Source organism: Monodelphis domestica, chromosome 4 (genome assembly GCF_027887165.1).
Source record: "Monodelphis domestica isolate mMonDom1 chromosome 4, mMonDom1.pri, whole genome shotgun sequence".
NCBI lineage: Eukaryota > Metazoa > Chordata > Mammalia > Didelphimorphia > Didelphidae > Monodelphis > Monodelphis domestica.
The window spans coordinates 86,169,469-86,191,925 of record NC_077230.1 but is presented as its reverse complement, the minus strand read 5'-3'; the positions used below and the strand labels follow the sequence as shown (position 1 = coordinate 86,191,925).

The 22,457-nt window shown below is 40.1% G+C and overlaps 1 protein-coding gene across 3 annotated transcripts in view; it reads right to left on the bottom strand.

Annotated features, from left to right (window-relative positions):
* Positions 1 to 22,457, bottom strand: part of HCLS1 (hematopoietic cell-specific Lyn substrate 1) — a 62,531-nt gene that overhangs the window by 17,807 nt on the left and 22,267 nt on the right. For all 3 annotated transcript variants that reach the window (XM_056793530.1, XM_056793529.1, XM_007493771.2), the window contains exons 4-6: positions 9,694 to 9,823; positions 2,982 to 3,092; positions 518 to 572 (exon numbers count right to left, since the gene is read on the bottom strand). In XM_056793530.1, coding sequence (XP_056649508.1) covers positions 518 to 572; positions 2,982 to 3,092; positions 9,694 to 9,823 — 296 coding nt within the window. The remainder of the gene's footprint in view (positions 1 to 517; positions 573 to 2,981; positions 3,093 to 9,693; positions 9,824 to 22,457) is intronic.

Genomic DNA, 22,457 nt, shown 5'->3' with positions numbered 1-22,457 from the left:
TGCATTATCCTCCCACTCCCCACTCAAAGCGGCTTCTTAAGATCTAGGGACAAGTCAAGTTCCAGGAGATGGAAACATTCCGTTTCTTTGGGCAGGGGCAATGTCATTTTGGGATTAGAAAGGCAGCCCAGAAAAAAATGGATAGAGAGCTAACCTCAGAGACAAGCAAACATGACAGATACTGGCTGTAAGAACCTGGGCACGTCACCCAATTTCTAAGTACCCCCAGGCAAATTCTATAAGAGAATTTATTGCCAAGAAATGACCAACCTACATTGGCGAAAGGTTTTTCCCCATTTGGAAATTGCCTATGCCAATAAAATAATAGGCCCAGCCCCATCCCTATCCAAATCCCCCCAAACTAGCATAGGAGGTGGTAAACTACAAGCACTTCGTTGTTGCTTTTTGGACGATAATGCAATAAAGCTCTAGATGGGATGGACGCTCATAAGCTGAGATGGGGAAGGAGGTGGCAAGTCAGGATAGAGCTGCAGGACAGGTAAAGAAGGATCCTTGCCTTTCTGAGATGTGTGTTTCTCCACTTCTCCTTTGTAATCAAACCCAACAGCTGACTGGGGAGGAAGAAGGGAGATTGAATTAAAACTCCAGCTGCTAAGCACATACATTCTGTCCCTCCCTTCCTGCCAGATTGGGCTAGGATGGGTTCCAAGCTAAAATGAGGGTGTAATGGGGGGGAGAATACCCTGATCTGCAGGCACTACCCCACCCCACCCATGATTCAAATTTTTATAGTCATCATCATCATTTTAGAGTCTCAAATCCCTCAATCTGTCATCCACAGTCCACCATAACCTAGTTCTAAATTGCTTTCTAGCATTATTTCAGATGGCTCCCTTTCACCTCCCTTCCCTTCCCCATCCCTATCCATCCATTCTCAAGCATCTGTTTCCCAGGCTCAGAATGAACTTCCTCCATGTCTCCAACTACTACATTCTTTCATTTCAAGGTCCATCACCTCCGTGAAGCCCTCCCTGAATGCCACCAATGATTCTTCCCTCTTTGAATCTTTTGGGATACTTAGTTTGAACTTTTATGTACTTGATTTATGCACCAGGCTGGTTGTTACTTGAATTTGATTTGAGGGTATTTAGGCAAGGTAACCATTTGGCTGTAACATAGCAGTTGTAGCAGACCAGGCATGTTGGCATTTGGGAAGTATAATTGATGTATTGCATATATATTCATTTACCAGATACATGGTCAGATCAGATAATAATCATTGTATAGACAGTCCAAAGGGCAAGAAAATTCCTGAGCCCACAAAGCTCTCACCTTATCAAACCACATTCCTTTGAAAGGCACATGTCAGGTTAATCTCCACCTCTTTGATCTCCTCATTGTCAATTCAACCAATGTTAAAACCTATGTCATGTTACATATTCATTGATCACCTTCCAATCCACATTCCTGGAACTACCAATAAATACTGGGGAAAGAGCGCTGATCTCCCTCTTATTTCCCTGGATCTTCAGAGTCTCTCTGTCTTAACCTTTTCCTGCTGATCCTTATCTTTCCTCTTGACTCTGTGGTCCCCATGCTTTCTATCTAGGAGTTCCCACTCCCCACGTGTTTTCTTATTTCTCATGTTTTACTTTAATTAATTATCCACGGAAGACATTAAGGAGACAGCGCCTCTCCCTACATCTTTTAACTTGTCTTTGAGTCATTATTATTCACCCATTTTCCTTCAGGCTCCCTTCTTCTTCTCAAGTTATCACCCACAGCTAAATATTATATAACAATCGCTGGACGATCGTTATAGCAGTCAAAGTGATTTTCCTGAAGCGTAACCCATGTCATTGTTCAGTTTAAACTTCAGTGACTCACTCTTCTATCAAGGATCAAGTAGAAACTCCTCTAATTGGCATTTCAAGCTCTTGACCATCTCATCCCTTTCCTATCCTTCACGTAGTAGGCTTATTTTCCTCCAAATTCCCTCCAAATGCATAATTTCCCTACAAAAATTTCTTTTTCTTTTTAAGTTTATTTATTTAATTAATTTAGAATATTTTCCCATGGTTACGTGATGTATTTCTTTCCCTCTCCTCCTTCCACCCCTCTCCTGTAGCCAACATATATATATATAATATGTAAATATATATGTATATATATGTATCTTTATTTATTTATGAATCCCTTTTACAAACTCTACTTCCCTGCCACATGGAAAATTTGATGTTTCCCAAACATTTCCTGTCTCCTTTAGAGCAATTCCACTGGGTTTTACATGTATCATTGATCAAGACCTATTTCCATATTATTACTATTTGCACCAGGGTGATCATTTAGAGTCTGCATCCCCAGTCATATCCCCATCAAACCATGTGATCAAGAAGTTGTTTTTCTTCTGTGTTTCTACTCCCACAGTTCTTTCTCTGGATCCTCCATGAATTTATAATACCCTACTTGTCATTCCTCACATACAACCATCCATCTCCCATCTCCAAGCCTTTGCATTGGTTATCCTATATGCCTGGAATGCCCTCTCTCTTCACCTTCAGCTTTTAGAATTCCTTGCTTCTTTCTAGGCTCAGCTTAAACACCAGCTTCTACAGGAGGTCTCTCCTAGCCTACCCAAGTACCTATGGCAACCTTCCACCTACTCTGTATATATTTTTATATATATTTGTATATATTTTTGTGCATATCTAGTTTTACACATGGTTGTCTCCCTCATTAGAATGTAAGCTCCTCAAGGGCAGGGACTGTGTTTGTTTTAGTCTTCTATCTCTAGTGGCATAGAAATAAGTTGGCAAATAATAGTGCTTAATAAATGACTTTTTTATTGATAGAATTGATAATCAATTCTTTATTGATTATCCCTAGGTGCTTCCTTCTTATGCCCCTACTCCACCCCTGCTCTCCCCACACCCAGAGACCTTCAGTGCTTAGACAAGGGTCCCCATCCTACAGTCACATATTTTATATGCCTCCTTGGGGAGCAAAGGAGTATCACTTACCTTATCTGCCCGGTCTCTCTGAACTCCATATTTCCCCCCAAACCCTTTAGCAGCATCAGTCTGAGATGAGTGCTTCTCCACATCAGCAACATACTCATGGCCCAGTGCACTCTGGAAAGGCCAAGAAGAGAGTCAAGGGCAATACAAATAGGGACAAAAACAAATAGGAAGACGAAGGGCAAGGAATAAAAGGCAGAGACAAGACTGGCAAAGATGACATGTAAAACCACACAAATTCCAGCCTATGGTCCATGTAAGAGAGGGTGGAATGGAATCCTCTCTTTCTGGAGAAGCTCGTTGCTTTTTCTACTTGATCTAACCCCTCCCCACTCTTTGACCTTTCTTGGACCACCACCACCACCACCACCACCATTGCTTGTAAACTCCCTTCCTTTGTCCTTATAAAGATGGGACCTCACTGGTGTTTCCATTCTTGTGACACCTGAGCAAGAACTTGGCCCTTGCAATAAAACTCATGTCCCAAATCTGACTCTTCAGGCTTCTCTGGTATGGAAGGGATGGAGGATCTAGAGGGATTTTCCTCCTAATCTAAATAGGAGTGGCAGAGAGCTTTCAAAATCAAGTCTAGAGGAGCAGCTGGGTGGCTAAGTGGGTGGAGAGCCAGGCCTAGAGATGGGAGGTCCTGGGTTCAAATCTGACCTCATACACTTCCCAGCTGTGTGACCCTGGGCAAGTCACTTCACCCCCATTGCCTAGCCCTTACCACTCTTCTGCCTCGGAACCAATACACAGTATTGACTCCAAGAGGGAAGGTAAAGGTTTAAAAAAATAGAGATTTCACAAAAGAATAACACTAAGCAAAACATTCTTTATAATTTTTTAAAACTAGATCTTTGATTGCATTGATTTCCATGATTCATGTTCTTTCCCTCCCTTCCTCCTTCCTTGCTTCTGGAGCCAGCGAGCAATTCCACTGGGTTTTTCATGTATCATTGATCAAGACCTATTTCCATATTATTGATATTTGCAATAGAATGATCATTTAGAGTCTACATCCCCAATCATATCCCCATTGATGATAGTTCTATGGGGTGGTCTGAACCAGACCAAATGGTGTAAGAGGGAAATTTAATTAGACCGCATCGCATTTATATTAGCTTGAGCATCCCTTCCGTTTGATATCTTGCAGCTTTCTGATCTGTAGTAAGAATATAGTCTCAGGCAAGAGTCTACGTACGTCATCAGATTAAGAACGTAGTCCCAAGGTAGTATCTTGGTAACAATTTTACTCGGTGTGTATGACTAGATTAATCCTGAGTGTATGATTATACATTACATTAAATTGAGTTCCTGTAAGGGCAGGGGGAAGGCCTGACAGGCCAGAGGGTGGCCAGACCAGATGATTACCTAACGAGGCCTCCAGAGATCTTGGGGTTGGGGAGTATCCGGAAATGGGGGTGGAGAGCTTACTGTCAAGGACAAGCAAAAAACTATTTAAAAAGTGTGTATTTTGCAATAGGGGGTCTCAGACTTCAAACTGGGGCATCTGGCCTGTGTGGTTTTCTTGCTCAGGACCAGAACTTGAACTCAGGACATGGGATCCTCAGGTGAGCCTCTAGGGACACCTGCATCTCGCCCTGTGGGATTCTGGATCTGAATTCCTCTCCCTCTTCAATCCTTTCCCTTCTGGGTTCGGGGAAGCCTCCCTGCTTAGGAGGATCCTCTTGCTCTTTGTCAGAGGTTGAGAACTTGGAGCTCATCTAGATACAGATCTGAGCGGCCTCTGTCAAAGCCTCTGAGAGCGAGCCCAAGTGCCCTCTCCTTCCCCTTCTTTAGGCCTCTCATCGTAGTGCCAAAGACATGCTATTGCTGACCTCGGATTGAGTCATTCTCTCCCCCAAGTGCCTGTCTGCATTTCTTGGACATGCTCTCTCACCCTACTTCCTGGAATCCTCCTCCTGCACCAGGTGTCCTATCTACCATCCTTGTTGCACTTTCCCAGGGACCCGCCTCAATGGCGTGGCTTCATTCTTTGTGATCTGTACCTTTAAAAATCCTTAGTTGCTGCAATAAACTGTATTTTGTCAGCCACCGGTGGGCAAAAACCCTTGTGCCCTCTCTCTGTGTCTCTTATTATGTTGATTCTTTTCTTTTCCTTTGCCCTTACTTATGGCAAGGCCCCTATGATTTCCACCTCTGTAATTCCTCTATTATTTTCCTCATTCTTTACCTGCAGAACCCTGGTCTCAGGCCTGCTCCCCCCTTCCCCAGGGCATTAACAGTTCTTTTCTTTCATAGGCCTTTTACTGTTATGTTTTCTATTTCATGTTTGTCCTATTTTTAGTTCTATTTGTATTTTACAGACTGTTGATTTTCCTTTTTGTTAAAATCTGTATATTTTGATGTGCACACATAGATATTTTGGTTAAGAGTTCAGAAGAGTACTTGGATTAGTACTTAAGGGTTTTCGGTTAAAGGCTCCCCTAATACTAGGATTTGGATGCGTATTTAAGGTTTTGAATTTCTCTTCCTTTGCAGTCAGTTTTCTTCTCAAGAAAGACTATTCTCACTATTGAAATAGCAACAACAAATCCAAGATCTTTCTTTTTATGCTTTGAGTGAAAGGTTCAGAGGAAGTTTTACTCTGAAAGGGACTCACTTTTTCAGGAGGGAGGAATAGTTTCATTAATTGTGTGGTCTGTATTTCAGTTTTGTTCCATTTTCTATTTTAGATACAGGGTCAGTTAGATTCCTGTAAGTCATATTCAAATTCACAGGCACCTGTATTTTCAGATACTGAATTTACAACTTCCTTGTTCTGCTTATATGCTAGAGAAATTCTTAGGTTAGGAACAAAGGCTATGAATTTACTAGAGATAGCTGGTTAGGTTACTTTTTCCTCTCAGAATATTTATTTATTTAGCATTCTTTTCTTTTTTTAAATTTATTTTAATTAATTAATTTAGAGCATTTTCCCAAGGTTACAAGATTCATGTTCTTTCCCTTCCCGTCCCCCAATTCCCCTCCTGTAGCTGAGGCACAATTCCACTGGATTTTACGTGTGTTGTTGAACAGAACCTATTTCCATATTATTGATATTTGCACCAGGGTGATCTTTTAGAGTCTACATCCCCAATCATATTCCTATTGACCCATGTAATCAAGCAGTTGCTTTTCTTCAGTGTTTCTGCTCCCACAGTTCTTTCTCTGGATGTGGATAGTGTTCGTTCTCATAAGTCCTTCAGAATCTCTCAGAATATTTAAAAGAAAATGGGAAATGAGCTTAACTCTATTCTATCTGGTAGACCATAGCAGAGGGACAGGACACGTTTTTGGTTCCACCTGGCATGACAAGTTAAAGCAGCCAAACTATAAGATTTGGTTCGAATCAGCCTGTAACTCTTCTGATTTGTTTTGGCCAGTATTTGGAAGTCTAAAAAGAGAAATCCTAAAAGGGCTAAGACTTACTCTACGAGACAAACACCTAGGGTACATGGTGGTGTTGGGATAACTAAAGCATTGTACCTAGGAACCAGATGGCTGAGCCAGGAAACACCCAGAGAGAAAAAGCAGCCAGATTTAGAGAAATAAAAATGTCTTCTTCCCCTCACTGCCTATCACCACATCCAGAATACAATCAGAAAAAGGAGATGGCAGGAGTTTTTCCACTGAAAAAGTAGATTGGATCTACTGATACTGGACTAGCTACTCTCCTAGCCCGTCACCCTTTTAGAGCCTCTGATTTGTCTACATGACAGAGCTAGATTCCTAGATTTGAGGATGATCCCACTTCTGTTATTCAGAAGTTCCAAGCTATTTTCAGAGGGCCCAATCCATCATGGGAAGATATTATAGATCTCCTGGACATATTACTTTCCTCCGGGGAGATAGCTGCAGTCAGAGTAACCAAAAATAGATTAGTTATTCCAGGACTACAGGGACAAAACCCCTATTAGTACCCTAAATTGGCTGGGACAGAGGCAGGCTTTTCCAATCAGGAGAAGCTCTGATCAGAGGTATGGATGTATGTGTAGTCAGACCAGAAAAAATCAAACTAGAGGAAAAAGATTCCCAGACAATTTTATGACCACTTTTGCAAAGGAGCTAAAAGATATGCACAGCTTGATCCTATTCATCCCATTATTAATCCTAGGGATGCTAGAATCATTAACATGGCTTTTGTTGATCAAGCATCCTCAGAAATCAAGGACTACTTCTTGAAAGGATGTCCTGGGAGTCAGGAAAGTAATATTGGTGAACTGTGAAGATTGGATTAGGCTCTCCCCAGATTGTAACAATGAAGGTACTTAGCTCTTCCTTGATTGTGAAGATTAAATTGTAACTCGTGTCTATTTTTAGATTTTAATCCCCATAAGTGTAAATGCGGTACTTAATAAATATGTGGAAATCCAACCATTTTGGATTTAACCAAAAAAGGTAGGAACACCCATCTCACACACTGGGTGGGAGGTCTGTGACCCACCTGTGAAAGAGTGGGTGATGAATCAGAATCAACTGACTGCGGTCCTAGAGCAGAGTATCAGCTGTGATTGGTAGACATAAAGATTAAGGGAAGTGATGCAAGAAAAAAGGTCTTTAAAAGAGAGTGACAAGGGCCTGAAGGCACTAGTTCTTCTGGAAGTTCAACTTGGACTTTCACTTCTGCTGGAGTTCTACTGGCAGTTCTACTGGAGTGGAGAATAATTCTTCATTCAGAAGAGTGCTGACTGGACCTGTTTTTCCTGGTGACCCTGTTCCTTTGAACTGACACGTGGTGAGTGTTAAGGCTGGCTCTCCTTCCTTTGGCCTTTCTAGAGGCACCAGCCTCTGGAGAGGTCCATCATCTTGAGACTCTTTTCCCTCAGCTGGGGCCTCTGAACTCCTGCCTGGCTCAGAGGAAGCCGGAGCAGCTATCTCTCTCTCTTTCTTCTCTTTCTCTCTTCCTTAATATCTTCCCTCTTTATTGTAAATAAACTACCATGAAATCCATTCTGGCTGTAGTGATTCATTTGGGATTTAGTAATTAAATCCCTGTCGATCAACTAAAATATTATTCAGTCCAACCATAAATTTAACAGAAAGTCATTGCTTTGTGTGTCTTTGAGAGAGAAGAGAAAAAGAGTTAACAGGGCTCTAAGAGCACTCTTAGTCACCCTTACATTTGAATCTAAGGCAGACAGAAACAAATCCCTTGAATGTTACTAGTGCAGGGAAATGGATCATCTTACTAAACAGTGTCAGAAAAACAGAGAGATGATGAACAGAGGAAATTCAAGCCAAGATAGGCTATATTCTTTTCATCTAGTCCTGTGTTAAGGAGGAACTTCAGCATCCCTCATAGAAATGATACATGAATGGGGGGGGGGCCCCTAGAAATAGGGGATGAGTTGTAGCCATAAATAGAAATATATGTTTTTTCTAGCCCTGATGCCCTTGTGGCCTCCTCCTACACCTCTGAAGCTTACATCTCTGTCAAACAATAGATCACATTGTTTGTGATTGCTCACAAACCTCACTGGGAAACCTATGGGCACCTCACTGTCTATTTTCACTTCAGTGCCAGACTCATCAAAGTTCTTAAGAGTTTGCAAACTTGCTTAAAAAGTTTTTTTTTTAAATTAATGTGTTTCATGTAATTGATTTCCTTTGGTAATCCTGTGCATTTTATTTTATGCCTTTAGAACAATTCTAAGAAGTCCCTCTGCCAAAGGGGACCTCGAAATGGGACTAGATGGTCTCTAACATTTCTTCTGGCTCCAAATCCCATGATCCTACAAGTGGATGAGCAGAGCTATCTCCAAAGTTACAGTGGGAATCAAAAGTTCAGTTTGATTTAATATGCAACTTTTTTTAACATGAAATATTTCTGAACCACGTAATCATAAAGGAAAGCCCAGGTTTTTAAACTTCAGTTGCTAAAAATGTTAGTGGTTATGTTTTTATAATATATAATATAATATCCAGTAAGAGCATTAAAGGAAGCATAAGAAGCAAAGCAGACATGAGACACTAGAAATATTGAAAATAATAAACAGGAAAATGATTTTTCTCACAAAACAAATCCCAAAGTCATACTGGCAAGATTAATAAGAAGCTAACATTCCTAAGATTTTGGCCCTACGTACCATTTTCCCTCTCTGACTTTAGGAGCTAGAGTAGATACTCAGAATAAGATCTCTTATAGAGATGACATGCTCCAATAATCTATAGAATAGTAAACAAATGTTAGCCTGGCATAATAATAGCTAGCAAGTCATTTAAGCCTGTTTTCCTCAGTTCCCTATAAATGTAAATGTAAAAACAAAATCCATAAAATGAGATGGAAAAGGAAATGGCAAACCACTGGGTCACAAAGTCAGAAACAACTGAACAACATTATATAGTGCCAAAAGGTTTGCAAAGTGTTTTATAAAGATTATCTCATTTAGTCTTCACAATGACGCTGGGAGGTAGGTACTATTATTATTCCCATTTTATAGATGAAGAAACTGAGACAGGCAGAGGCTAAAGAACTTTCCCACAGTCACACAGCAAGTAAATGTCTGAGCTCCAATGTGAATTCAGGTCTACTGGACTCTGTGTGCTATGGCTCCACCTAGAGTAGCATGAGAATCAAATGGTGCTTTTCGCAGAGGACACAGCGTGTCCCACCTCTTATTGATTGTGTCTTGTGGCATGGTTTGCATGACCAACACTCCAATGATCAGTTCTTAATTAACCTCTCTATCCGGGTCTTTTCTTTTCAACTCACCTTGTCCATCCTGTCTCTTTCCACCCCAAACCTGCCTCCGTACCCATGGGATGCTTTGGGCCCTGCTTCCATCTCCTTTTTCTTGAGGACATCGTGCTCTTCCGACACTTTGTTCCGCAGTTGGTGGATACTGAAAGTGAGCAGATCACACAGATTCAGGGAGTGTCCTAGGAAGGCAGGGTGGCATAATGGAAGAGCACGGGCCTGGGAGTCAAGAGCCCCATGCTGCTACCTAAAGAACCCCGAGCAGCTACTGGCAAGAACCCCGAGATAAATGCACGAGTGTCTCTAACCTGGGGATGTCTCCCAGCAGGAGATAAAAATAAGGAGAAACACAACTTCTAAATCAGTTTTTGTAAGGCTCACTCCATCCAAAGCACATTTTCCTGAAACTCTAGAAGGTGGGATGGTGATGCCAGTGGAGATCTATCTGAGGTGAAAGATCAAGGTTGGGAAGGAGGAAGAGTGCTAGTTCTAAGCTGCTTAAGCTGGGTATCTGGACTTCCTTGGGTTATCCATGTCCTGAGAGAAGTCTGCCCAAGGTCGTAGGTCCCCACAATACTGAAGGGCTAATGATAATGACTTGGTCCCAAGTTCAATGACAAATGTATTCTTTTTTTTTTCCCCCAGATCTTACCTTCCACCTTGAAATCAATACTGTGTATTGGCTCCAAGGCAGAAGAGTGGTAAGGGCTAGGCAATGGGGGTCAAGTGACTTGCCCAGGATCACACAACTGGGAAGTGTCTGAGGATAGATTTGATCCCAGGACCCTCCCATCTCTGGGCCTGGCTCTCCATCCACTGAGCCACCCAGCTGCCCCTGACAAATGTATTCTTGACAAAGCCTTCTAAGCTAGTTCCTCCCTAGGAACTTGTGTCAGATCATGACAGAAATCTCTAAATTGTTCAAATTTTCCTTTATCCTCAAAGCAAATAGTAGCAGATGGTTTGTCAGGGAGCAAAGGCTTCATTAGATTCAGAACAGCAGTTCTGGCATTAGGAAAGGGGAACAGGAAACATTAATGGAAGACCATGATAGAGGGAAGGCTATCTCCGATTCTTCCTTACAACAAACAGGAAGCAGAGATGACAGGATCAAAGTGGCCCTGGCTTTTAAGACCAGGTGGATGAAATGATAATCATCTCCACAATGTCTAAACTTCTCCTTGGGGTCGGCCGTTTAGGCAGGGTCAGGATAGCCCAAAGTAATGATGTCTATAGATGGAATCTCCTATTAGGACAGGAAAAAAGGAGCAGTACTTCTAAAACGTGAGAGTCAGGTTAGGGGGGAATGTGGGAAGAAATTAAGGAAAAGCAGGGAGGTAAACAAATGTTTCTAGTTGTCAGGAAAGAGAAGCTAGACTTTGAACAAGGAGAAGAGGGAGACTCAAACTAGATAGGAGACTCTCTGTGCCTCAGTTTCCTTATCTGCAAAATGATAACTTGTAAGTAGAAAGAGACTGAAACTAGAAAGAAAATGTAAACTTCATCTATTTTCCCTGGACCTAAATTTCCTCATCTGTAAAATGAGGGGTTAGATTAGATGGCCTTGAAGGTCTCTTACAACCATAAATCTATAATCTTATGGTATAACAAATTACTTCCCAGGGAATCAGAAGAAAGAAAATATGGGAAGACTTCTTGTGGTGGAAGTTTGATTAGGTTTGATCTAGGAGACAGATGGTTGGCATGGACACCAGGGCATGATGCATGAGAAAGAGCCTGAATGTTTCCTAAATAGACAATAAAGAGTATGGAAAGGATGCTCCCTAGAGAGAAGGGCTCTGGCTTAGGTGAGCAAGGAGTTTAAGGGGATTCTATCCCTTTAGGATTGTTTTCTCAGGTTCTACTTCATCTAGCATTCCAGGCTATAGAAAAAGTGCTGTAGCTATCCAAGGTCCAGTGAAATGTTTCAGAAACAATTAAAGAGCTTGATGTTGAGAATCATTCCCTCCTCCTTTCTCTTATTTTATGTGCCCATAGATGAGATATCTTTTACTTAAATGTATGTACATCTTATGTGTAGGTAAGTTTTTTTATTTGTTATCAAGAGAATCTTCTCTGCCCCTGAGGAGAGGAGTTGGAGGGTAGGGGGGGAGAAGGAAGGGAGGGAGGGAGGGAAGAGGAAAGGAAGGAAGGAAGGGAAGAAGGAAGGAATGAAGGAAGGAAGGAAGGGAGGGAGGGAAGAGGGAAGGAAGGAATGAAGGAAGGAAGGAATGAAGGGAGGAAGGGAGGGAAGAGGAAAGGAAGGGAGGAATGAAGGAAGGAAGGAAGGAAGGAAGGAAGGAAGGAAGGAAGGAAGGAAGGAAGGAAGGAAGGGAGGGAGGAAGGAAGGGAGGAAGGGAGGAAGGGAGGAATGAAGGAAGGAAGGAAGGAAGGAAGGAAGGAAGGAAGGAAGGAAGGAAAGAAGATGAGAGTTCAAAATGGAACCCAGGGAGGAGAGCAGAACATAGATAAAGAGAAAAGTTTGGAAGGAGTTTAGGAACAAAAATCAAAGACATACTTCCTGGTGGTCTTGGTGACCCAGAGGAAAGAAGCTTGGCTTGGTCTAAGAGTCAAAGGAAAACAGAACTAGTAATGATACACACTTCTTAGGAAGGATACTAAACAGGAAAGAGCCTGATTTGATTGGTCAAAGTTATCTAGACCCTGGATTTCTTAAGCTACATTTCCTGTTATGAAATGGGTTCACCATATGTGACATACTTCACAGTGCCCTGGTGCCCTGGAGTAAAGTAATTTTGCTGGTATTGAAAAACTGTCTGGAATATTTCATTGGAGCTATAAACCTTAATGTCCTATAGAAATGTAATTATTATGAGAAAAGTTCTTAGGTTTGGTATAGGAGATGTTTTCTATTTGTCCTAAACACTGTCCTTATAAGAACATTAGCTGGAGGCCACATGTGAATAAAAAGTAATTGCATCCCTTTAAAAATATGGGCAACAGGTAGTTTGTAAAAGAGAAATAAGAATTCAAATGATTTCATTTAAAAAGTAAGATGGGGCAGCTGGGTGGCTCATTGGATAGTGTTAGGCCTAAAGACAGGAGGTCCTAGGTTCAAATCCAACCTCAGACACTTCCTAGCTGTGTGATGCTGGGCAAGTCACTTAAACCCAATTGCCTAGCTCTTAACTGCTCTTTGGCCTACTTAGTATAGATTCTAAGAGAGAAGGTAAAGATTTTTTTAAAAATTGAGACTAATAAGCCCAGAATTTTATTAAATGAATATGAAAATGACAGAATATGCAGTTTAATATCATTACTAGTTAAAAGGGTAAAAGACTTCCAAAGAAAAGAACCATCTTCTGGATGGCCAGGATTAGAAACCATGCCCCAAGGACTTAATTTTTTTGTCTCTAGCACACTCTTTGGCCCGCAGGGTCTGATTGATGATACTCTAATCCCCAGTTATCTTCTCACTGGCTAACTTCCCCCCATGCTAGTATCTCCAATTCTTTCCCCTCCCTTGTTTCTAGTTCAGGAACCATAAAGAATTACAATGAAATCAATACTACAATTACTCCTGGATAAGGTATATCAATCTCTTCCCTTATGGCAGCGGTTCTCAACCTCTCAATTTGTAGCCATGAGAATACATAACACATATCAGGTATTTACATTCCGAATCATAACTGCAGCAAAATGACAGTTTTGAAGTCGCCACCAAAATCATTTTTTGGTTTGGGGTCACCGCAACATGAGGAACTGCATTGCAGGGTCACAGCATTAGAAAGGTTGAGAACCACTGACTGCCCTATGGCATCCCTCTATTAACTTCCCAAGACACCCCTGCCTCCCCACAATATCCCGGGTCACCACTCCCTTATACATGTTATCCTTGTGAATTCCTGGAGAAGGGATTGTGTTTGCTTTTGTTTTTCTCCCTAGTAATTACTGCGGGACCTGGCACACAGTAAGTGCTTAATAAAGGCATTTTCTTTTCATTTGCTCATTCAAATACTGGGGAAAGAAATGGGAAGAAGCATCAACAGAGGAAAAGAAAAGGGGAAGAAAGAAACGTATCCTTACATGAGCATGTCTTTACCCTTTCTTCCTTCCTCACTTTCTCACATAATTCCATCCCTGCCCAATATTATACGATAGACCTTTTTTTTAAAAATTAAGAGTGTCAGAGGTCATAGTGAGGAAGGAAGAATAATTTCCATCTAGGAGGATCAGTCCTGATTTCATTTGAGCTTGCCCTGGAAAGAGAATAGGTTTACAAAGGGGAAGCAGGACCAGGATGATGAAGAAGAAGAGATATTCTACATGTAAGGAACATTGTGAGCCAACACACTGAACTTGAAAGTATTTGACATATACACGTCTAATCCACCACCACGTGCTATCTCTATTGCATTCCTAAGGGAATCCTGTGGACTATGGCAGTAGGATCACAGATGAAGCTGGAAATGGGCTTGATCTCAGTAGTCATCTTGTCAAACTCTCTCATTTATGAAGAAACCGTCTCATAGAGCTTAAGTGATTTATCCAATTTCACACAGCTCATAAACTAATAAGAGACAAAACTAGGGTTCGAATTAAGATTTTCTACATCTCCAATATTATAATATCATGCCACCATTCTGCCTGCTATCAGGTGATCTCTACTTGGTTTCATCTGAAGAATCCATCATTCTTTTTACAGTACCTTAGAAGACATTCTTCAAACTCTTATTTTAATTTCACTTTGTGTGGCTTCTTTTTTCTTCTTGTTCTTTTTTATCTTCCATCCATATGATGCCCTTTCGCTTTCCCAATTTAATATTCTAGGTGTATTTTGTTTTGTTTCTTTCAGGGTCCCATAGAAAGCAGGAGAAAGAAGGATTTTAAGGATCAATGTAGGAAAATGAAGCAACAAAGGGTTCAGTGATGCAAGTATTTAGTAACAGAACTGGGAAAAGGATTCATGTTTGTTTATTCCCCAGTCCTGTTTTCTTTTTTCTTCTATATTGATCAAAGACTATTTTTTTTTATCTTTGATGCAAATTATAGTAGAAAGAGGATAGGGACTGACTGATTTGTGGTTTCATTGATATATAGAGAATCCCCTCTTTATTACTGTAGATCAGGACCTTCTTGGCAATTTATATCTTTAGAGAGATGTTTAGAGTACTATAAAGTGCAGTGATTTCTCCAGGGTTATACAGGTAGTGTATATTCAAAACAAGCCTTGAACCCAGGTTTTCCTAGTTTCCCAGCCAGCTCACTTTATGCTTTACTACCTTGAGAATTCAGACTGTCTTCAGGCTTTAACAATTTTTTTTGAATCCACCTTTAAGTATTTCCTGAACCAAAATGTTTACATTTTGTCATTTTTTTTTAAATGAACAGATGTTTTAGGCATTCTCTTGTCCCACCTGAAAGATATGAGATGATCTACTGCTTCATTGGCCAGCATAAAATCAGTTGGTGTGATTGGCTAGACAGGGCAACAGACTGTAGAATTTAGGGCTAGAAGCAGGGCTGTGCTCAAGTTAGCTATTACAGTTACACTTTGGAAATGTTGCAAATCAGAGCTTGGTTTATTATTTTGTTGACTCTAGATTTAAGGAAGTGATGGAAAGAAAGACAATTATAGCAATTAAACTTTAAAATGGGTCATGGGTGGCATTCTCTGTCTCTCCACTCTCACCCCCCACCCCATGCCCTGGGAGCCAGTTAGATATTTACCAGCACACCCCTGACTAGACCAGTAGAGTCTGATCACAAAGAAAGCTGGGATTCAAACTCAGGTCTCTGGACTGTCCAAATCTCTGGCACTTTCTGCTCTTCCAAGCTTGGTGGGAGAGGAAATACTGCTAGTATTTCCCTAGCAGAAGGAATTTTTTCCCCCCTTCAAGTGCATGAATAACACTGTCCTCCTGCTAGCATCTCCTCCATTGTCAGGATGATGAATACACTAGTATTACTATCACTTTCATTAGGAGCAGGAGTTACAGAAAAAAAGGTCTAGTTTATGGAGCAACACCACCACCTTGTGGTGATTTTATATATTACTACTAATGATTGAATTTTAGGAAACTGAAACTGACATTTGGGGCAGCCAGGGGATAGAGTTGATATAGTGCAGAGCCTGGAGTCAGGAAGATTCATCAGTTCTGAGTTCAAATTTGTCCTCGAACACTTACTAGCTGTGTGACCTTGGGCAAATCACTTATTCGTTTGGTTTAGTTTTGTTGGAGAAAGAAATGGCCAAGCACTCCAGTATCTTTGCCAATAAAACCCCAAATGGGGTCACAAAGAGTAATAGACAACTGAACAACAAACAACAAAACTGAAATTTTAAAGATAATTTAGCCTGGCAGTTTAGCTTAAGAACTGAGTTCCAATAATAATAAACAAACAAACAAATGAACAAATAAGTAAAAATAAATAAACAAATAAAATGAGTAAAGTAAAAACAAATAAAAACTGAGTTCAAAGTCAGGAAGATCTGTATTATTAGTTATTTATCTGTATTATGAGTTCAGTTTTCCACTCATATAACAAAAAGGTCTTGACAGTGGAACAATGGATTGAATCCATGGGGGAAGCCATTTGATAGGGATAAATAAATATCCCTGCACTTCTCCTGGAGATTATCCGCTTAGATATAGTTTATAATAAAATGTATACATTACTGGTATGACAACAGACAAGTCACTTTCTCAGTTTTCTAGACAGTTTTATAGGACACAGGTTTTTAGCCTTTGCAGGGAGCCAACAACCCCCCCCTCCCCCCACACACACACACACTGGTTGACATGGTCACAGTCCAGGAAGCTGCAAGGCAGCCCCCTGAGAAAAAAGCGCACCCCACCTCCCCAACCGCCTTCTATGACTTCTCTCTCTCCAACTTTCCCTACTAATGGACTTGTTATGATTGTTATTTCTTTCCCAATACAGGAGAAATAATATGAGAGCAAATACTTATAGGATCAATGCATATATATATATATATATATATAATATCTCACTTTAATCCTCCTAGGTTATTACCCCCCCCCCCAAGATTGTATTTATAGAATTAAAGCCCAAAGATTATTGCCTATTACCCCCCTCCTTTCCCTCTTTACAGAGCCACATTCACTCCCATTACAAGCCAGGCAAGCCAAGAACATCAATCACCTTTAAGTGTAAACCTCAAAATTTCTCAGACTTATGAATGTTAGGGGTTTTCCCCATTGGGGAATATTCTACTTAAAAAAATTCCCTAGCAGATGGTGAGAACTCTACTTAAGTGTGGGGGCTATGGGAGTGTCCCTGTTCCACCCTACTTAAGACTGCTTTAGGACAGAAAATTGTTGGCTAACCAATGAAAGTACTTTGATCCATGCTTATGGAAGGGACAGGAAGTTCTTTGAGTCATGACTGTTTTAGAATTGATATAATGGGATACTAAGTACCTATAAAGGTGGGGCAACTTGTAAACTACTTAAACCTATAAGGGTGATAACTTATTCAGAGGTTTTTTCTTAATGAAATTTGTCGACACGGCAGCATTTTTTTCTGACTTACTAAAGAGTTTAAAACTACTCAGCTGTGAATTCAAATGGGCAGTCCTTTAGAAACATCTACAGTGATTGGTAGATGTAAGGACTTAGGGGAGGTGACAGAGGAGATTTTGCCCTTAAAAATAAGAGCTCCGAGAAGAGAAAGAAAATCTCAATTTCTGACTCTCATTCTGAAGGAGAGTTCCTTGAGGAGCTCCTCTGAGGGGCTCTGTCCCTCTGGGGTAGGAGCTCTGGAGGCTCTTGAGAGAGGCCCTTTGAAACAATCTCTGGCTGGAAGACTCTTTGAGGAAGGACGCTGGCCTGGTGTCACTAGTATCCTTGTTTAGTCAGACCTTGTAGTGAGTGTTAAAAACTGACTAATTTCTCTTTTAAGACTCAGGTCTAGGCCATATTGGCTTGAGGCCCTTCATACTTATTCCTCTCTTACTCTCTCTCTCTCTTTCTTTGATTACTCATTGTATTGTTAATTAAAATCTCTATAAAACCCAATTGACTTGGGTATTTGAATAATTGGGAATATTTCCCTGGCGACCACCTTATATTTGATTTTAAAACCGAAGACACTGTAGTGAAACATATTTCTGTGGTCAAATTTACTCACCCTCTCTTATATCTATCACAATTTATATCTTCCACTATTTTAATCACTACAGTTTAAGACCTCAACCATTTTAAATCTCACATAAAACACACTCCACTGAATTCTGTTCATGGACAGAAACCAAGCAACATTGCCAGGTGCTTTAAAGTAACACAAGAAAAATAGAATTTGTAAATTGGGGGGAACCCCAAATCTGATCTGCCATTAAATTGCCCTCTAACCTTGTACCTAGTTATGAAATGTTTTGTTACTCATCTCCTAAGTAATTGTGATTAATTGTGAAAGCTGACCAAAAGTAACAATGATTCTTCTAGGTCAGGGAGAACTAATCTCTAGATCACCCTTTTTATGTCATTCATCTATAGCAACAATGTTTCATTGACTATCTCCTTAGGCTATGCATCTTGTTGTTAAGTTCCATGGAAACATATATGTATAGAATTGATTGTGTGCCAAAGAAGTATGTAATCACCAGCCTATATAATAAACAAACCTCCGTGCTATGGCAGAACACTGTGTGACACCTATGCACATGGGCCTGAGCACACAGTGTCTCTCACCTCATAATTCAACCGGATCATCACATCTAGACAGAGTAACCTTGGACCCTCAGAGAGACCACTGGACGGCTCTCCTTAAGCCTTTTTGGTATTTTTTATTCATTTAGAATATTTTTCCATGGTTACAAGATTCATTTTCCTTCCTTCCCCTTCCTTCCTCCCTCCCAGAGCTGACAAACAATTCTACTGGGTTATATGCCATTGTTAAGAACCTTTTTAGCTTTTTTTAATGTGTCCTGGACCCCTTATTAGTCTAGTCAAGCTTATGAATCCCCATTTAGAAAAAAATTTCTAAATGCATAAAATAAAACCATAGGATTACAAAGGTAATCAGTTATACTAAAATACAGTTATTGCACAATATACAATGTATCTTTTTTTAAAAACCCTTACCTTCCATCTTAGAATCAATACTGTATATTGGTAACAAGGCAGAAGAGTGGTAAGGACTAAGTAATGGGGTTTGTGACTTGCCCAGGGTCACACAGTTAGGAAGTATCTGAGGATAGATTTGATCCCAGGATCTCCCATCTCTGAGCCCTGGCTCTCAGTCCATTGAGCCACTCTGCTGCCCCCTATAATATATCTTTTAAAAAATTCATGTACCTCAAATTAAGAACCTCTGCTCTATAATATTGTTTTTGTCTCATGATACTCAATTCCAGAGCAGCCAAGGACCAGAGCCATGGAAAGAGCACTGCTTTAGGTGTCGGGGACCTTGAACTTCAGCCCAGCTCCGGAATTAACTATTTGTGTAACTTTAGGCAAATCATTGAAACTGTTTTGATTTGGAGTTCTTCATCTATAAAAAGGAGTAAACAGGCTAGATGCTTTCTACAATCCTATCCTGTGACACTGATTCTAGGTACTTGGAAAATGACTCAAAGATACCTACTTTCCACTAGAATGTCACCTAGGGAGGAGAAAGTCAAGATTTGTTGCAATACAAGATAATCAATTGAAAATATTGGGATCCACATAGATCCACACGATGACATATTTTACACTTTAGCAAAGAGTATTAGCAAGGCTTGAGCCTACTTAAGTTTGAAGAACTTTATTCTCAAACTTAGTCTGAGAGAGTTTAAAAGCTCTGGTAAAAAAGCAAAGCAAAGGGGAAACTTCAGGATTTCAAAGATGAGATGAGATTTGAGTAAGAAACAGGACAGTTTGAAGTCTGAGAAGGTAAAGGTGAGTATTATAAAGGTCATGCTGACATATCAAAAAGGAGAAGTAGCAGGCACAACTCTGGCCCTTCTTGCTCAGGGCACTGCTGATCTGATTTAGTAATGGATTAGGATATTATCTTGCTCTCAGAAGGCACTGCATTATTACTATTTTTAAAACCTACCAAAAAATCTACATGCAACACCAAATTTAGAAATAGACTATGAGAGTTTCAGGCATATTAACAAAAATATACATATTTTTTTTCCAATAATCTAGTAGTTACCTGATGACTAGAATTTTTTAAAATGAGAAATTATTTATTTTTTAAATAATTCTTTTAAAAAGAGACAAAAGAAGACAAAAAAGTATTATTTTACTGCTCTTAATAACCCACCACTAGATAAAAAAATGAAACTGAACTTCAAATGTAAAGTTTACATCAAAGAATAGCATCAGAGGTAATCTAATTGGGTCCTTCTCACCTGAAGCATAAATCTCTTCTGTAGCATCTTTAACAATGGACATCTAGAATCTGCTTAAAAGCCTCCAACAACAGGGAACTTAGCAGCTCCCAAAGCTGTCTATCTCATTTCTGGTCAACTCTGGTTGTTAGAAAGTTTTTTCCTTCTACTAGCTGAAATCCTCCTTCTTATAATTTCTACCTCTCTCATCCTAGTTCTTCTTTCTGGGGATGATGAGAACAAGTCTAATACTGCTTCCATATTAGAACCTTTCAAAAATTTTAATAGTCAATACCATGGTACCACTCCTATTTCCCCTTGTCCCCCATAAAGCTTTCCTTGGCTGGCTATACCTAATTACTTCCAATGATCTTAGAAGGGGGAAGGGGGAAAACTGGAATGAGCTGCTTTGCTCCTAAATTCACCCCCCCCACTCTAAACTTCCCTGTTTCTTTCAAGAGGATCTCCATATTCCAAGTCTTCCAAGTTTATATTCCCAAGGGTTTTCTTGGCTCTTCCCTAAACTTTACTCTCTAATTAAGTCAGTTATGAAGTCATGGGGCTTCTCTGTCTTCCAAAAATCTCATATCCTAAGTCTTCTAACGTTTCTAATATTCAAATCATTATTTTCCATGGCTTGCAACTTAGGTTATGAGCCTTCACCACCTCTAGCCTGTTATTATAACTTATTCATTCAAAGATACTTTATTTTCCCAATTATATGTAACAACAATTTTCAACATATATTTTCCAAAATTATAAGATCCAAATTGTCTCCCTCCCTTTTCCCCCTCTTGGTGTTGATAAGCAATTTGATCTGGGTTGTATCTGTATGCAAAACATACTTCCATATTGTCCATTGTCATAAAAGAATACTCATATAAAACCCAAACCCCAAGATAAAACTATAAATAAACCAATGTGAACAATAATATGCTTTGATCTGCGTCTGATCCAATGGTTCTTTCTCTTGAGAATAGATTCTTTATCATAAGTCCCTCAGAATTGTCCTGAATCATTGTATTGCTGCTTGTAGAATATTGCTGTTACTAGGTACAATGATCTCCTGGTTCTGCTTATTTCACTCTTCATCAGTTTGTGTAGGTCTTTCCAGCTTTTTTTTTAAACCCTTAATTGGTTCCAAGGTAGAAGAGTGGTAAGGGCTAGGCAATGGGGGTGAAGTGACTTGCCCAGGGTCACTTAGCTGGGAAGTGTCTGAGGTCAAATTTGAACCCAGGACCTCCCATCTCTGGGCCTGACTCTCAATCCACTATGCTACCTAGCTGTCCCCTCCAGTTTTTTTTTTCTGAAATCAGTCAGCTTACCAGTTCTCACAGCACAATAACATTCTGTCACCATCATATACCACCACTTGTTCAATTCTCCAATTGATGGGCATCCTCTCAATTTCCAATTCTTTGCCACCACAAAGAGGGCTGTTATAAAGATTTTTGTACAAGTCCTTTCCAGTTTTTGAAGATCTCTTTGGGATATAGTCTCAGTAATGGTAGATAAAAACTTTTTAAATTGGTCTTTCTGCTTCCAGTCCTTTTCCTTCTTTAATCCATCTATCTTCCTTTTGATACTCTCAATTCCCATTTGACTTTAGCCTTGAAGTCAAAATATACAACACTCCCAGAGAGTGATAGTTTTTGCCAACTTTTCCAGAATGTACCAAATGTTTGTCAAAACATATTCTAGCAAGTATCATTAACACTTTAAAATATCTGTTCATGGACCCAATATGCAATGCCTATTTATTATTCCTGATTTGTTAGCAAAGACATCAGAGAAAACATAATGGCTCCAGGGAAAATGACCATAGCTTAGCATTATCAGTCCATCAAGGAATTCAGTTTTCACTTAAAAGGAAGCAGACAAGTCTCAAAAGTTAACGATAACTGAAGCTATAACAAAAGATGAATGGGATGCAAGCCCAAGGAGGTAATAGTCTTGCTGCCCTGTATTTTTGGAAGTTCATCCATACTCTGGAGAGTACCCAGAAGAAAGCAACCAGGATTGAAAAGGGGCTAAATATTTAGTCATATGTGGACCTAATGAAGGAATAGGAGAAGACATTATAAAAATGATTGCTGTCTCCAAGGATATGATGGATTGTAATATGGTTGCAACGGGCATAACTAGGCGTAAGGGATGGAAATAGGAGAGAGAGGCAGATTTGAGCTTAAAATAAAGAAAAAAACAATCTAACAATGAAAGCTCTCCAAAGATGGAATGATTTGCTGCTGGAGTCAATAGATTCTCTATCAATTAGGCAGAGACTGGATGCTGAATGGTCAATTATTGGACATTTGAAAACCCTGGGGATTCTAATTTAAATATGAGCACAGGTCCACAGGAATCAGTTCAAAAGAGCCTTCAAAAGGAAGGAAGGAAGGAAGGAAGGAAGGAAGGAAGGAAGGAAGGAAGGAAGGAAGGAAGGAAGGAAGGAAGGAAGGAAGGAAGGAAGGAA